The sequence below is a fragment of the Heptranchias perlo genome, chromosome 3 (assembly GCF_035084215.1).
Source record: "Heptranchias perlo isolate sHepPer1 chromosome 3, sHepPer1.hap1, whole genome shotgun sequence".
In the NCBI taxonomy this organism is placed as follows: Eukaryota; Metazoa; Chordata; class Chondrichthyes; order Hexanchiformes; family Hexanchidae; genus Heptranchias; species Heptranchias perlo.
In genome coordinates this window covers 37,515,594-37,531,419 of record NC_090327.1, presented here as the reverse complement: position 1 = coordinate 37,531,419, position 15,826 = coordinate 37,515,594, and the positions used below count along the sequence as shown (strand labels likewise).

The following is a 15,826-nucleotide window of genomic DNA, read 5'->3' as shown; positions in this document are numbered from 1 at the left end:
TCCAGGCAATTCTGGTATTCTGCCAACAAGATAAAAGGACAAAGTAAATCTCAGAATACAGCTGCCGTGGTTCACGTTTTAAAAATGTTAGTGCCTTGGCCTTGCTTCATATCCATCTAAAAATATACAAAACTTGTCAAACTCCCGTGGAATTGCACACCAGGAGTCCAGGACCAAGCGTTGCATTTAGATGAAGCCGGGTTAGAAGGTAAACGAATAATTAGACCAGAGCGCGCACACATAATTCAGTCACCATTTTAAAGCCATACATTCTGTCCTTATTTTTATTTGATACTTTGAGTTTATATTATTGTTAATAGTTAAATAGCAAAGCTGACAGTAATTTAACAAGCAGAGAGGTCGAGTTGGCTGGGGCAACTTTTCTCAGAGCAACTTGGGATGGGCAACAAACATGACCTTGTCAGCATTGCCTGCAACCTGAGAAAATAATTTTTAAGAAGTGGGCGCATTCTACCCCTCCCCAGTGTTTGAGTAGATTGCACTGCACCATGCATGTTAGTTCTGGAGGCAGTGAGCACATCTTTCAACATTCAAGTCTCACAGGGCAAGCTATTTGCTTAACCCACTACAAGTGTACCATGGAGCTCTTTGGCAATAAAGGACTGTTTAGAAGAGGGGTACAGTTGTCTCCAATTCTTTGCATTTTAGAAACATAGAAACATGGAAAACAGGAGCAGGAGTAGGCCATTCGGCCCTTCGAGCCTGCTCCACCATTCAATATTATCATGGCTGATCCTCTATCTCAATACCATATTCCCGCCCACTCCCCATACTCCTTGATGCCTTTTGTGTCTGGAAATCTATCTAGCTCCTTAAATATATTCAGTGACTTGGCCTCCACAGCCTTCTGTGGTAGAGAATTCCACAGATTCACCACCCTCTGAGTGAAGAAATTTCTCTTCATCTTAGTCCTAAATGTCCTACCCCGTATCCTGAGACTGTACCTCTCGTTCTGGACCCCCCAGCCAGGGGAAACATCCTCCCTGCATCCAGTCTGTCTAGCCCTGTCAGAATTTTATATGTTTCAATGAGATGCCCTCTCATTCTTCTAAACTCGAGTGAATACAGGCCAAGTCAACCCAACCTCTCCTCATACGACAGTCCTGCCATCCTAGGAATCAGTCTGGTGAACCTTCGGTGCAATCCCTCCATGGCAAGTATATCCTTTCTTAGGTAAGGAGATCAAAACTGCACACAATACTCCAGGTGCGGTCTCACCAAGGCCCTGTATAACTGCAGTAAGACATCCTTGCTCCTGTACTCAAATCCTCTTGCAATGAAGGCAAACATACCATTTTCCTTCCTAACTGCTTGTTGCACCTACATGTTTGCTTTCAGTGACTGGTGTATAAGGACACCCAGGTCCCTTTGTACATCAACATTTCCCAATCTATCACCATTTAAATAATACTCTGCCTTTCTGTTTTTCCTTCCGAAGTGGATAACCTCCCTGAGAGCACTACAGTGCACAATCTAGGGTTGTTTAATGCATGCTGAAACCCAAGCAAAATGTCTGGATGGTGGGTACACTTACCTTCTGATAGCAGCGTATTCCTTCCTCATTTACATAAGAACATAAGAACGTAAGAAATAGGAGCAGGAGTAGGCCAATCGGCCCCTCGAGCCTGCTCCGCCATTCAATAAGATCATGGCTGATCTGATCCTAACCTCAAATCTAAATTCATGTCCAATTTCCTGCCCGCTCCCCGTAACCCCTAATTCCCTTTACTTCTAGGAAACTGTCTATTTCTGTTTAAAATTTATTTAATGATGTAGCTTCCACAGTTTCCTGGGGCAGCAAATTCCACAGACCTACTACCCTCTGAGTGAAGAAGTTTCTCCTCATCTCAGTTTTGAAAGAGCAGCCCCTTATTCCAAGATTATGCCCCCTAGTTCTAGTTTCACCCATCCTTGGGAACATCCTTACCGCATCCACCCGATCAAGCCCCTTCACAATCTTATATGTTTCAATAAGATCGCCTTTCATTCTTCTGAACTCCAATGAGTAGAGTCCCAATCTACTCAACCTCTCCTCATATGTCCACCCCCTCATCCCCGGGATTAACCGAGTGAACCTTCTTTGTACTGCCTCGAGAGCAAGTATGTCTTTTCTTAAGTATGGACACCAAAACTGTATGCAGTATTCCAGGTGTGGTCTCACCAATACCTTATATAACTGCAGCAATACCTCCCTGTTTTTATATTCTATCCCCCTAGCAATAAAAGCCAACATTCCGTTGGCCTTCTTGATCACCTGCTGCACCTGCATACTAACTTTTTGATTTTCTTGCACAAGGACCCCCAGATCCCTTTGTACTGCAGTACTTTCCAGTTTCTCGCCATTAAGATAATAACTTGCTCTCTGATTTTTCCTGCCAAAGTGCATAACCTCACATTTTCCAATATTGTATTGCATCTGCCAAATCTCCGCCCACTCACCCAGCCTGTCTATATCCCCTTGTAGGTTTTTTATATCCTCCTCACTCTCTACTTTCCCTCCCATCTTTGTATCATCTGCAAACTTTGATACGTTACACTCGGTCCCCTCCTCCAAATCGTTAATATAGATTGTAAAGAGTTGGGGACCCAGCACCGACCTCTGCGGAACACCACAGGCTACTGGTTGCCAGTCCGAGAATGAACCATTTATCCCAACTCTCTGCTTCCTGTTAGATAACCAATCCTCCACCCCGCCAGAATATTACCCAGGGTGCAATGGACTTCGGCGACTGCATTTATTCAATGGGTTACTTTCATCCATGCCGCTTACACTCAAATTCACGGGGGACAGGGGGCAGGGGGCAGGGGGCGGGGAGGGACTTCGGCTCCAAAAAGAGCCACCTTAATTTGCTGCACCTCCTGCAGCAGGATCCCCAAGCTGTCATTTTCAAAAGGGTCAGTTTTCTGCACCTTTCTCCTTATCTTCATTTTTTACAGAAGGAAAGATTTTTTGACCCACTCAAAATTACCCTCCCCTTTAGGGACAGCAATTGTACCTTAAAGAGCTGTAGGCTGGTAAGATATCCTACCTACCAGTCAATGGGGCTGCTGGCCAAACTCCCTACATATGTGTTTCCTGCACAGTGAGAATGATGGGATGGGCTTGCAAAATTCGATGAAGCCAGTACTCCACAGTCTCCCAGGCCGCAAGTACGTGCAACCCCGATTTTGGTGACTCCAAAAATTGAAACTTGTATATTTTAAAAATAATTTATATGGGAATTCATTGGCAGGCAGGACTTTTTGGAAGCTTTATCCGTCTCTCTATATCAGGTAAAATAGGCACTCCATGTCTTATGAAGTTGATAAGGGGCATGCGTCACCTCTGGGAAGCTGGATTTTTTTTTAGCAAGTATCACAGTTTGTGCTGGTCAGGCCAAACATGTCTCAGGATTCGTATGGAACTCAAAGGTAATGCTCTTAGTTTGGACCTGAGCCTGTGATGTGAGGATTAAATGTGGAAACAAATATTTGGTAAACTATCTGGAAAAATATAACAGTTCTATGTTGAAGAAAACACTCAGGAATTGCAAAATGCAATAAACATATGGATCACTCCTCATGACACTTCAACTCTATGTGCATGGGCACAAACACATACATGTGTATAAATTTATATACATCATACATATATATTTATAATGAGCAGAAGTGGCTTTAATGGACAAGAAAGGGAATTGATATGTTCTTAATTGCAGCAATTTCTTACCCTTATTCACCCTCTGTCTGATTCTGGACTTGGGATAATATTTATTTTGAGTTCAATAGAATAGATATCTCAAGGGAAAGACTCCTACATATAGCTCTTTATATATAAATGAGTAGACTTTAAACTGAGTGCCTTTTTTGGATAACTCAGTAAGAGTGGATAGTTTTAAAGATAGATTGTGTTTTCCACCCTCTTTTGTGTTTAAAGCATCTCTTATTAATTTGCTTTCAATGTTTTGGTGTTTCTTTTTTTAAAAAAAATCGAAATCAAATAAACAAAGTCAAATACTAATTTTATTTTCCTGATCGAGGGTGCACCTCACCCCCTGCGGCCGCGGGGAGCCTAAGCCGAGCCGTTTCTGGGGCAGAGGGGGCTCTTTGGGTTGGCGTGACCTCATGGGGTGAATCGATGCGCTCGGCGTTCCCTCCCCGGCGCTGGCCGATCGTCCTGTGAGCGGCTCGCCATGACTGCCCTGAGGGCTGCTGGGAATTGGAGGCGCTCGCCGGCCTCGGGGGCTGCTGGGAAGATGGAGGATCGGGCCGGGAGGCTGCAGCAGGAGGCGCTGAAGAGGAAGGAGCGGCTGAGAGCGTTGAGGGAGCGGCAGCTGCAGGTAAGCGAGGCCGGGGTGCATGGCCTGCGGCCTGGCGGGTGTACACGGGTCGGGTCGCTCAGTACTTAACTCACCCATCCTTCTCCCCCGGCCCTGTCCCTAGGCCTTTTGTTGCCAGGGCTGGAGAATTTTAGCTATGATGATAGATTGGATAGGCTGGGGTTGCTTTCCTTGGAACAGAGGAGGCTGAGGGGAGATTTAATTGAGGTGTACAAAATGATGAGGGGCCCAGATAGGATGGATAGGAAGGACCTATTTCCCTTAGCAGAGAGGTCAATAACCAGGGGCATAGATTTAAAGTGATTGGTAGAAAGATTCGAGTGGAAATTAGGAATTTTTTTTCACCCAGAGGGTGGTGGGTGTCTGGAACTCACTGCTTGAGAGGGTGGTCGAGGCAGAAACCCTCAACTCATTTCTAAAATGCCTGGATGTGCACCTGAGGAGCTGTGGCCTGTCGGGCTACGGACCAAATGTGGGAAAGTGGAATTAGGCTGGGTGGCTCGATTCTCAGCTGGCGTGGACACGATGGGCCGAATGGGCTCCTTCTGTGTCGTATATTTTCTATGATTCTGTGTTTACAGCCTGGAAAATAGCAGCCAACATCAAGGAGTAATATAACACTACAACCATATTGTGTATATATATCAGATCTAGTGGTCTATGCAGGGAGCAAGGGGGTGGCAGAGGGACTGGGAGCGAGGGGGTGGCAGGCTAAATATCTGGAACGTACAGAATATATCAGTGCTCGGCAGCAAATGGGAGGGCAATGCAGAGGAAGGAGGTTAAGGGGAGGGGAGAGGGATTCAGGGCAGGCGATAGAGGTTTGATAAATGGGAGGGGTGGGGGTTGATCATTGGAAGGGGGATTCAGGACAGGAAAAGTGGGTTCCATCATTGAGAGGGGGTTTCAGGGCAGGAAATGGGGAGATGGAGCGGTTCAGATCATGGGAGGGAGGTTCGATCAAGAGGAGGGGGATTCAGGACAAGGAAGGGAACTTTCGATCATTGGGAGGGAGATTCAGGGGAGAGTGGTTCGATCATTTGGAGGAGGATTCAGGAGATGGGGATACGGAGCAGTGGAGGGTGATTCAGGGCGGGGGGTGGTTCAATTAACGGGAGGGTGATTCAGTCAGTGGGAGGGATGTTACAGTGGGAATAATTTTTAATAAAAGAGAGCAGTGTTGAATCAGTGGGCCTGACATTCTGGGCATGGGACTCATTCAATAAATGGGATGGACATTCAATGCCGGGGAGTGACATTTGGGGTGCAGGACTAATGATGGTCAGGGCATTTATAGATTGGTATATTACCGACAGACCACAAGCTTGGATATATATTACAGCAAGAGTCAGTAATATAACACTCCTGTAGTGTTATATGGGTCAGAACTAGTGGTCTGTCAGTAATGTAACACTCCTGTTATATGTATGTACTTCTACATTATAGGTATTATATTAATTTTTAAAAACTAATTCTGGGGTTGTGGATGTTGCTGACAGGGCTGGCATTTATTGCCCATCTTTAGTTGCCCTGAGAAGGCAGTTAAGAGTCAACTACGTTGGTGGGGGACTGGAATCACATATAGGCCAGACCAGGTAAGGACAGCAGGTTTCCTTCCCCTAAAGGGCAATAGTGAACTAGCTGAGTTTTTACGACAATCCGAGAGCTTCGTGGGCACTTTTACTTTATATGCAGATTTTTAAAACTGAATTCAGATTGTCAAACCGCCAATGGTGGAATTTTAACTCAAATTCTCTGGATTATTAGTCCAGGTCTCGGGATTCCGAGCCCTATAACGTAACCCCTAGGCTACCGTACCAGTTAATTGTGGTGTTACGATCTTTGCATTTATGCAGCAGCTTATCAAATCGAAATCTCTCATTATGCTTCATCCAATGGATGACTTCTGGAGTGCATTGACCCCTGTTATGTAGGTGGCAGCTGTTCTGGATTAGCATTGCCTCACAATGGGGTGCATGACCTTTTGTTTTGGGTTGTGGTGTTTTGAGGGAGGAATGTTGGCCAGGACACCAGGAGAGCCTCCTGCTCACTGAATGGTGCCATGGGATCTTGAACGCAGGTAGATGGTGTGTTGGTTTGATCATCGTATTTGAAAGATGCCAACCCTGGCGATGCAACACTCCCTCAGTGCTGCACTGTCGCGTCAGCCTGGATCGTAAGCTCAAGCCCCTGTTGTGTGCACCTCGCACCCTCTGACTGAGAGTGTTACCAAATGAGCCAAGCAGACAACATGTTAATTCAGTTAATGGCTTCTTCCTGAAGCGTGGGTGAATAGGAAGCAGTTACTGTGCTGCTGCTGTGTGTGATAAGGTTGAGTTTGGACTGCGGTTGAAAGAGGAAGTTGCTGCTGCAACTTTGTTGCAGTGGATTCAGATCATGTAAACACGGCAATACTTTCATCTGACATCGAAGAGCTTGTGGAATTATTGAGAAATATTCCAAGTATTTGGAATAATTTGGCCCAAGGGAATCGATTTTGGAATTTTTGATTCCTTGTAAATTGATACCTCATTGTAAAAATAACTTTAAAAGCAAAACTCTAGCTGAAAAGCTACAAAACTTGCTAAAACATCTGTTGGGATAGGTTACTGCCCTTGGTGAGCAGACAAAGCAAGGAAGCTAGCGATGTATACACAGTGATTTGTATTGGCAAAGGACATGGGAGTCAATGACCGCAGCTCTTGTACGTTGATTAACTCAGCTTGTTGTGTGTGAATTTAATTTTTTGTGCTCAGCAAATGTTAGTACTGGGGAGTGGAGCACCCAGTGCCCCCAGAGTCAGATGTACAGTAAAGCTGCCTATGCTCTGCTCCAACAATCTGCCTCAGTTCCAACCTGTTGGAAGGCTGCCCGCTCCTGCGGCATTGTGACATTTCCCACAGCAGTGATCCATAGCCCCTGTGAGGCGAGATTGCCAGTTTAGTGCTGAAATAGGAGCAGTTTTGTGGTGCAGGATTGCGTCCTATGGATGTGATGGTGGGTTGCCTTCTAGCAATTGTTTTCAACAAGGTCATTAACTCAGCTACATAGTGTGGGACTGGAGTCATTTGTAGGCCAGACCAGGTAGGGGTGGCAGGTTCTCTTCCCCAAAGGACATTAGTGAACCGGTTGGGTTTTTACAATATTCCTGTGCCTTTCATGGTCCACAAATTGCTGGATTTATTGAATTCAATTGCGCGTTTTGCAATGGTTGTATTTGAACTCATAAGCTCTTGGTTGTTAGTCCAGTACCATTACTCTACCCCTCTTGTGCAGTCGCAGCCAGTATACACAGAAGAGACTTCTGTCGCATCAGTCTAGGCTGAATTTGAATGCAAGTTTCAAAGGTGAAAGGTGGTGTCCAGCCCCTGAAGATTAACTCTTTTTAAAAGAAGCTGAATGGGTCCAAGTGAGAAAGCGATTAAAGGCTATAAGGAAAGAAACAGAAAGAAACAACTTGAATTTATATAGTCCCATATCACAGCTCAAAGCACTTCGTAGCCGATAAATTACTTTTGAAATATGGTCACTGTTATGTAGGCAAACACAGCAGTCAATTCATCCCACAAACAGCAAATGAATGAATGGCCAGTTAACTTGTTCTTTGGTGCTGTTTGTTGAGGGATAAATGGTGGTCTGGAAACTGGGAGAATTCCCCTGCTTCTTTTACATCCACCTGAGCAATCAGTTGGGGCCCTGGTTTAGTCACATCTCAAAGACAGCATCTCCAACACTGCAGCACTCCGTCAGTACTGCACTGAAGTGTCAGTCTAGATCATATGCTTAAGTCTCTGGAGTGGGGCTTGAACCCACAGTCTTCTGACTCTGAGGCGAGAGTGCTACCACTGGGCTAAGGGTAAGATCAAATTCCATAGAAATACTTCATGGAACAGGTTGCTTCATGTGCTGGTGGGACAACTGGATGAGTCAGCTGTGGAATGCAACTGGTCAGAGTTGCAAGATTGTAAGAATATTCTAGAATTTTTTTGAAGAAGTGAAGGAAGTTGCAAAGAATTTTACTTTGGAGGTTATCTAAATAAATCCATTATTGAAGTATAAAAAATATTAAGTGGCTTTGATAAAAGTGAATTCTGAATATATTACTTGAAAATTAGATAGGATAGAAGGGCCAGCGATCATTAGTATAAAGTAGTGGAAAACCAACTTGAATCATGTACTATGCTGAGCTTCTCATTGTATAGAGTGACAAATGTTTAGAATAATGTCAGGTAAGATCATAGAGAACCAGAAACACAGTCGTTGGGTTTGGAGAGTTAGAATGCTAGAAGGATGAGTTTTGAATGGACTTGTGTTATCTTTGACTTTTGATTGGTCAAGTTGTACATATCTATGGCGGGAAGAAGTTGAAAAGGGCGAACAGAAGGGCTAAAAGGAAATATGAGAAAAGGCTAGCCGAAAATAGAAAAGAAATAGGGCTTTTATAAGCATGTAAAAAGCAGAATAATTAGAGACTTGGGATCTCTCAAGGATGAAAGAGGAAGTCTATTTGTGGAGGATGAAGGTATGGCAGAGAGACTAAATATTTTGCATCGGTTTTACAAGTGATGTTGGAAATGAGAATGTACAAATACCAGAGAAAGATATGGAACAATTAGTGGAGCTAACTATAGAATTGGTTCTGAAAAAAATTAGTAGAACTCAGCGACGTGTCAAAGGACGATGATGGCTGCTGAGAGAAGTCAAAGAGGAGATAGCAAAGGCTCTGGCCGCAATTTTTCGATTCTTAATTGTCCTTAAATATGCAATTGTGCCATTGGAATGGAGAGCAGCCTATGTAACATCCAATTTTAGAAGGGAGAGAAATATAAACTACTGATCAATGAGTCTAATATTAGTTGTGGCCAAACTTTAATTTATTAAGCATTTAGAACTGGATGGGTCAATCAAAGGCAGCTGGCACTGATAGAGTCGTGTTTAACAAATTTAATAGGATTTTTTTTAAAAAATGAAGTGATCATTGAGATAGATAAAGAGAATGCAGCAGATGTAGTGCATGTAGATTTCAGAAGGCATCCAATAGGTGTCTCATAGAACACTTGTTAGTAAAATTCAGGCACGTGGTTGAAGGAAACGTAGTGGCATAGATGTAAAGTTGGTCAATGGACAGGAAACAAACAGTTAGAGTTAATGGGTGTTGGTCAGATTGGAGAAGGGTTGGAAGTGGTGTACACCAGGGGTCAGTGCTGGGTCCGTTTTTATTCTTGGTAAATATAGATGATTTGGACTCAGATATAGGGAACACGATCTTGAAATTTGCTGATGGCACAAAGCTAGGAGGTTTTGCAAACAGTCAGGAGGATTGTAAAAGCCTTCAGGAAAACAGACAGGTTAGTGGAATGGGCAGACACGTGGCAGATAATACATTTTGGGAGGATAAACAAGGAATGAAAGATCCCAAAGTATGTAGATGAACAGAGACCTGAGGATTGAAATACAAAACTCCTTGAAAATGCAAGTCCAACTGGATATAGACATTCAAGAAGTTCGACACCATCCAGGATGAAGCAGGATTGGCATCCCATCCACCACTCCAAACATTCACTCCCTTCACCACCGACGCACCGTGGCTGCATTGTATACCATCTACAAGATGCACTGCAGCAACTCGCCAAGGATTCTTTGACAGCGGCCAAATTCGCAACCTCTACCGCTTAGAAGGACAAGGGCAGCAGGTGCAGGGGAACTCCGCCACCTGCATGTTCCCCTCCAAGTCGCACACCATCCTGACTTGGAAATATATTGCCATTCCTTCATTGTCACTGGGTCAAAATCCTGGAACTCCCTACCTAGCAGCACTGTGGGAGAACCTTCACCACATGGACTGCAGCGGTTCAAGAAGGCGGCTCACCACCTTCTCAAAGGCAATTAGGGATGGGCAATAAACGCTGGCCGTGCCAGTAACGCCCACATCCCATGAATGAATTAAAAAAATCATAAAAAGGACAATTGAATTTTAGGTTTTACAAATAGGGGTATATGTTGGAGTTAGAGAATAGGAGGGTGGTCAAGTCAGGTGAAGGTTTGTTTGAGGGCTTCAGATGACAGAAAATATGTCAGATCATTTTGTGCACGTTAAACTACTGAACAGGTTTATTTACACAAAAGTGATTCACAGGAGTAAAAGCATAGATAAAGTACCATGCAACACAATGGGCGATTTGCACCACACATAAACTGGGTCTGTTTGAAAGGACCTATGGTTCTTCTAGCTTCTTTTAACAAACTCTTGGAAAGGCACAGTCTCTTGTGGTATGTATGTAAGTGCCACTTACAAAGTTCCATCCAACTCTGTGACAGCATGATGAACGGAAGCCAAAGGACCGGAGGAGGATCCAGAGTTATAAGGATGTTTTGCGTTGAACCATGAGCAAATTCTTTGAAAGTGGGTATTGCCCACTAAGTTTGATTACATTGAGCGGCAAAGAAACAACAGTATCTTGTCTCGTGACATTAACAACAGTGTCTTGTCTTGTGACAGTAACGTAATAACAATAACAACTTGCATTTATATAGCACTTTCACCATAGAAAATTATCCTAAGACAGAGGCTTGAAGAAAAATGGAGGCCGAGCCAAAGAAAGAGAGATTTGAAGGAGCAGTGAAAAGCTGGGTCGAAGCAGTGGGTTTTATGAAGGACCTTACAGGAGGAGAGGTGAGGAAGCAGAGGGTTTCAAGGGAGGGAATTATAGAGCGTGGGACCAAGGTGACAAAGTACAGTCGCCAGTGGTGGGCCAAGGATGGGGGTGGTGGTGCAAAAGAAGCTGGAGTCAGGAACAGAGCTTTTGACAGATGGGTTGTAGGAGGTTACAAAGATGGGGAGGGAGTTAAACCTAAACCAGAAATTACAATGAAGCTACATTTGGTTAGCAAGTTTGGGATCAAAAGGGGCGTATTCTTCCAACAGTTAATTCACAGATGCTGCAGTATCCACTGCTACTAACATTGTTGACACACCATTTGCAAGCAGCATTCTTGTCTGGGACACTGAACATGCCATTAGCGTTTGAAGGAGCCCTTCCCTTCCCTGTCAAATTTCAGGTTTAACTTGATGAAATTTTGATTTAAGCTCCTGGAGCTTTGATGCAAACAGGTCTTTTCCAAGCAACCAACACATTTTTCATACCTTGCTCTGATTCATTTGTAAACTAAGTTGAGACCAATTAAAAAAATGATCTACATGCTCAGCAAGATGAAATTCCTACGTTTGTTACAATGGTGTGCTCCCCATATTCCTTCATGTGTCAGCCTGTTCTCCCTCAAGCAGGCGTCTGCTGTTGTTTTGGTGCACAGGAGCATAAAAACAGGAGTAAGCTATTTAGCCCCTCGAGCTTGTTCCGTCATTCAGTTAGATCATAGCTAATCTGTATCTTAATTCCATTTACCTGCCTTGATTCTATATCCCCTAGTACTCTCACCTAACAAAAATCTATCAATCTCAGTTTTGACATTTTCAATTGACCTCGTCTCAACAGCTTTTTAGGGGAGAAACTTCCAGAATTCAACTACCTTTTGTGTGAAGAAGAGCTTCCTGACCACCCCTGAACAGCCTAGCTCTAATTTTAAAGTTATGCCAACTTGTTCTAGACTCCCCCACTAGAGGAAATTGTTTCTCTCCATCTACCCTATCAAATCCTTTAATCATCCGAAACACCTCAATTAGATCACCCCTTAATCTTCTATATTTGAGGTAATATAAGCCAGCCTATGCAATCTGTTCTCATATTTTAACCCTGCAGGGCAGTACTTCTTGAAAATGTGTCTGCAGTCACGCCTTTTACTGTGAATAAAATACTTGCATGCATTGATGTAAGTTGGTAATACAGATTAGTCTTTTCGTGTGTGTGTGCGTGCACGCAAGGCGTAATATTGGTTATAATTGCTGGTTCGAAGCATTTTAATATCATAGCTTTTGATGCTGGATGCACTAAGCCAGTCTTGTGTGCACTTGGCGGGCCAGAAGCGAAGCTGGTGAGTGCGCCGGCAGCTTTGCAAGACTCACAAAATTGTGGTCCTCCTGTGCAGCTGGAACATCGAAGGCCGGATCATTTACTTCTCTGAATGCAGCGGGCGGACTGCTCGTTCTAACCTTAAAAGTTCCGAAACCTTTTCATTAGTGTTATTATAAGAAGTGTTTTTATTATGTGAGTGTGTTTGGGTCAAATTGACTCAGTTGGTGGCGTGCTTACTTCTGAGTCAGATGGCTGTAGATTGGAGCCTGGATTGCGCATGTGATTCAGGCTGACGCTGCAGTCGGGCACTGCCGGAGTGCTGCATCACCGAGATGCTGCCTTCAGATGAGATCCAGAAGCTCCGTCCAAGTGGACGTTAAAGATCTCGGGGCTATTTGAAGAAGAGTAGGGCATTCTCCCAGTGTCTTCGCCAACATTCATCCCTCAACCAACACCAGATTAAGGTGTCATTCATCTCATTGCCCCTGGCTGCTAACATTGGCTGCTTTGTTTACCTACATATGAATAGCCACTGCACTTCAAAGTGATTTATTTTATATGAAGCTGTTCAGGACGTTTCTGAGCTGTGTTAAGGTTATATATAAATACGTACTTGTTTTTTTACCTAGTTACGCTGCCGCTCTCCTGTTTATTAAAAAAAAACGTTCCTCGACCTGAGAATCCCATCAGAAGTTTGTCAGTGTTGCAAAGTCACAGTGACATGCAAGAAGCAGCTATGTAGGGATATGAAAAGGAAACATGTGGTTTCAGTGTCAAGTCAAATTATTTTGAGTGATCCAAAATAGCTGTCAAACAGGCTGCAGAAAAAATGTTGGATCTTAACTTTTTTTTAAACAGGACAAATTTCTGCTGTTCCCTCTGAAACCAACGTTAGGGGATTGCGACCAGTGCACGGTATTCTCTTAGTTTCAGTCTGAAGTATAATTGACCTGACTTGCAGAGATCCACGAAAATGTGCATCTACGAACCTGGTTAGAGCACCTCTCGTCTCGCAAGTTAAATGGGGGTGGGTTTGGGGAGTGTTTGTATGCTTGCACTCCAATGCAATCCACCTCCGTGTTATACATAGCTCTACAAGTCAGTGCCCTATCTTTTTATTCATTCATGGGATGCGGGCATTGCTGGCAAGGCCAGCATTTATTGCCCAACCTTAATGGCCCTTGAGAAGGTAGTGGTGAGCCGCCTTCTTGAACCGCTGCAGTCCGTGTGGTGAAGGTTCTTCCATTGTGCTGTTAGGGAGTTCCGGGATTTTGACTCAGCGACAATGAAGGAACGGCGATATTTTTCCAAGTCAGAATGGTGTGTGACTTGGAGGGGAATGTGCAGGTGGTGGTGTTCCCATGCACTGCTGCCCTTGTCCTTCTAGGTGGTAGAGGTTGCGGGTTTGGTAGGTCCTGTTGAAAAAGCCTTGGCTGCAGTGGAGTTGCTGCAGTGCATCTTGTAGATGGTACACACTGAAGCCACGGTGTGCCGGTGGTGAAGGGAGTGAATGTTTAGGGTGGTGGATGAGGTGCCAATCAAGCAAGCTGCTTTATCCTGGATGATGTTGAGCTTCTTGAGTGTTGTTGGAGTTGCACTCATCCAGGCAAGTGGACAGTATTCCATCACACTCCTGACTTGTGTCTTTGTAGATAGTGGAAAGGCTTTGGGGAGTCAGGAGGTGAGTCACTCGCAGCAGAACACCCAGATTCTGACCTGCTCTTGTAGCCACAATATTTATGTGGCTGGTCCAGTTTCGTTTCTATGGTGACCCCAAGTGTGGTGTTGGGGGGGGGATTTGGCGATGGTAATGCCATTGAATGTCAAGGGGAGGTGGTTAGACTCTCTCTTGTTGGAGGTGGTCATTACCTGGCATTTGTCTGTCGTGAACGTTACTTGCCACTCATCAGCCCAAGCCTGGATGTTGTCCAGGTTTTGCTACATGTGGGCACGGACTGCTTCATTATCTGAAGGGTTGCGAATGGAACTGAACACTGCAATCATCAGCGAAGATCCCCACTTCTGACCACATGATGGAGGAAAGGTCATTGACAAAGCAGCTGAAGATGGTTGGGCCTAGGATACTGCCCTGAGGAACTCCTGCAGTGATGTCCTGGGGCTGAGATGATTAGCCTCCAACAACCACTACCATCTTCCTTTGTGCTAGGTATGACTCCAGCCAGTGGAGAGTTTTGCCCCGATTCCCATTGACTTTAATTTTACTAGGGCTCCTTGATGCCACATTCGGGCAAATGCTGCCTTGATGTCAAGGGCAGTCACTCTCACCTCACCTCTGGAATTCATTTCTTTTGTCCATGTTTGGGCCAAGCCTGTAATGAGGTCTGGAGCCAAGTGGTCCTGGTGGAACCCGAGGTGAGCAGATTATTGGTAAGTGCTGCTTGATAGCACTGTTGACACCTTCCATCACTTTGCTGATGATTGAGAGTGGACTGATGGGGCAGTAATTGGCCGGATAGGATGAGGAAAGGATTGTGCCTGGCTATGATGCAATGCAATGATTGGATAGCTTTCAGACACAGTCTAGGCTTGCATGAATAAAGACCACTGGGGTAAGGGACTGAAGGATTACCTGCGTTACTGTCCTCCAACAAGGAGTCAATGATTTCAGGTAAAGAGCAGAGAAAATTCGTGGAGGGGGAATCATGTGTTTGGATCTGACTGTTGCTTAACATTTGCTTAAAGATAAGAGTGTTGCTTGCAGACTAATGGGTACATTAGTGGCTGCTAATTTATTGGGGTCAGTGAGAGGTCTTCTGAACTATTGTGCAATGCATGAAATGCCCTCATACAGTCAGACTTGTACACTAATGAAGATTGGAAAAGAAAGAACAAACTTGGATTCACATAATACCATATTATGTCTCTCAAAACTGTCGTTGCCCGCTTTACATACATTAATTACATTGTGCAACCTGTTATGAAGGGAGGAATTGGAGTACTGAATATTTTAGAATATTTGCATCCAGCCTCAGCACATTAAAACTTCACACATTACTTTTGAAATGCACTGACTATTATTGATTGGGGCAGAGAACGAGTGAATGGAGAAAAGGGAATGGGATTCCTAAAATGTGTGCAAGGCTTCTTCCTCAAGCAGTATGTTAGTCAGCCAATAAAGGCAGTGGTATTGCTGGATCTGGTTATGAGTAATGAAATCGATCAAGTAGATAGATGAGCTAAATGTGGGTGAGCACCTTGGGAGTAGTGACCACAATATGATAAGGTTTAAGATCCAACATGAAAGGGAAAATGTCAGTACAAAATCTAGAACACCAAGTTGGATTAGAGCAGATTTTAGAAATATGTGGACCGAGCTACCTGAGGTGAGGTGACAGGAAAAATTGGGGCACAGGACTGTAGAACAACAGTGGGATGTTTTTTAAAAAAAGAGATTGCAGAGGTACAGAATAAGTATATTCCATTTTTAAAAAAAAGGAAACTAGTAGTTACAGGATGCCATAGATAAATAAAAAGATTAAGAGCCAATTAAAATTG

General features: G+C 44.1%; 1 protein-coding gene across 2 annotated transcripts in view; it reads left to right on the top strand.

The window, feature by feature from the left end:
• Positions 1–4,178: 4,178 nt before the first annotated feature.
• ccdc12 (coiled-coil domain containing 12) overlaps positions 4,179–15,826 on the top strand; it is a 77,537-nt gene continuing 65,889 nt past the window's right edge. For both annotated transcript variants that reach the window (XM_067978866.1, XM_067978864.1), the window contains exon 1: positions 4,179–4,340. In XM_067978866.1, the coding sequence (XP_067834967.1) occupies positions 4,194–4,340 (147 nt within the window). In that variant the 5' untranslated portion in view covers positions 4,179–4,193. The remainder of the gene's footprint in view (positions 4,341–15,826) is intronic.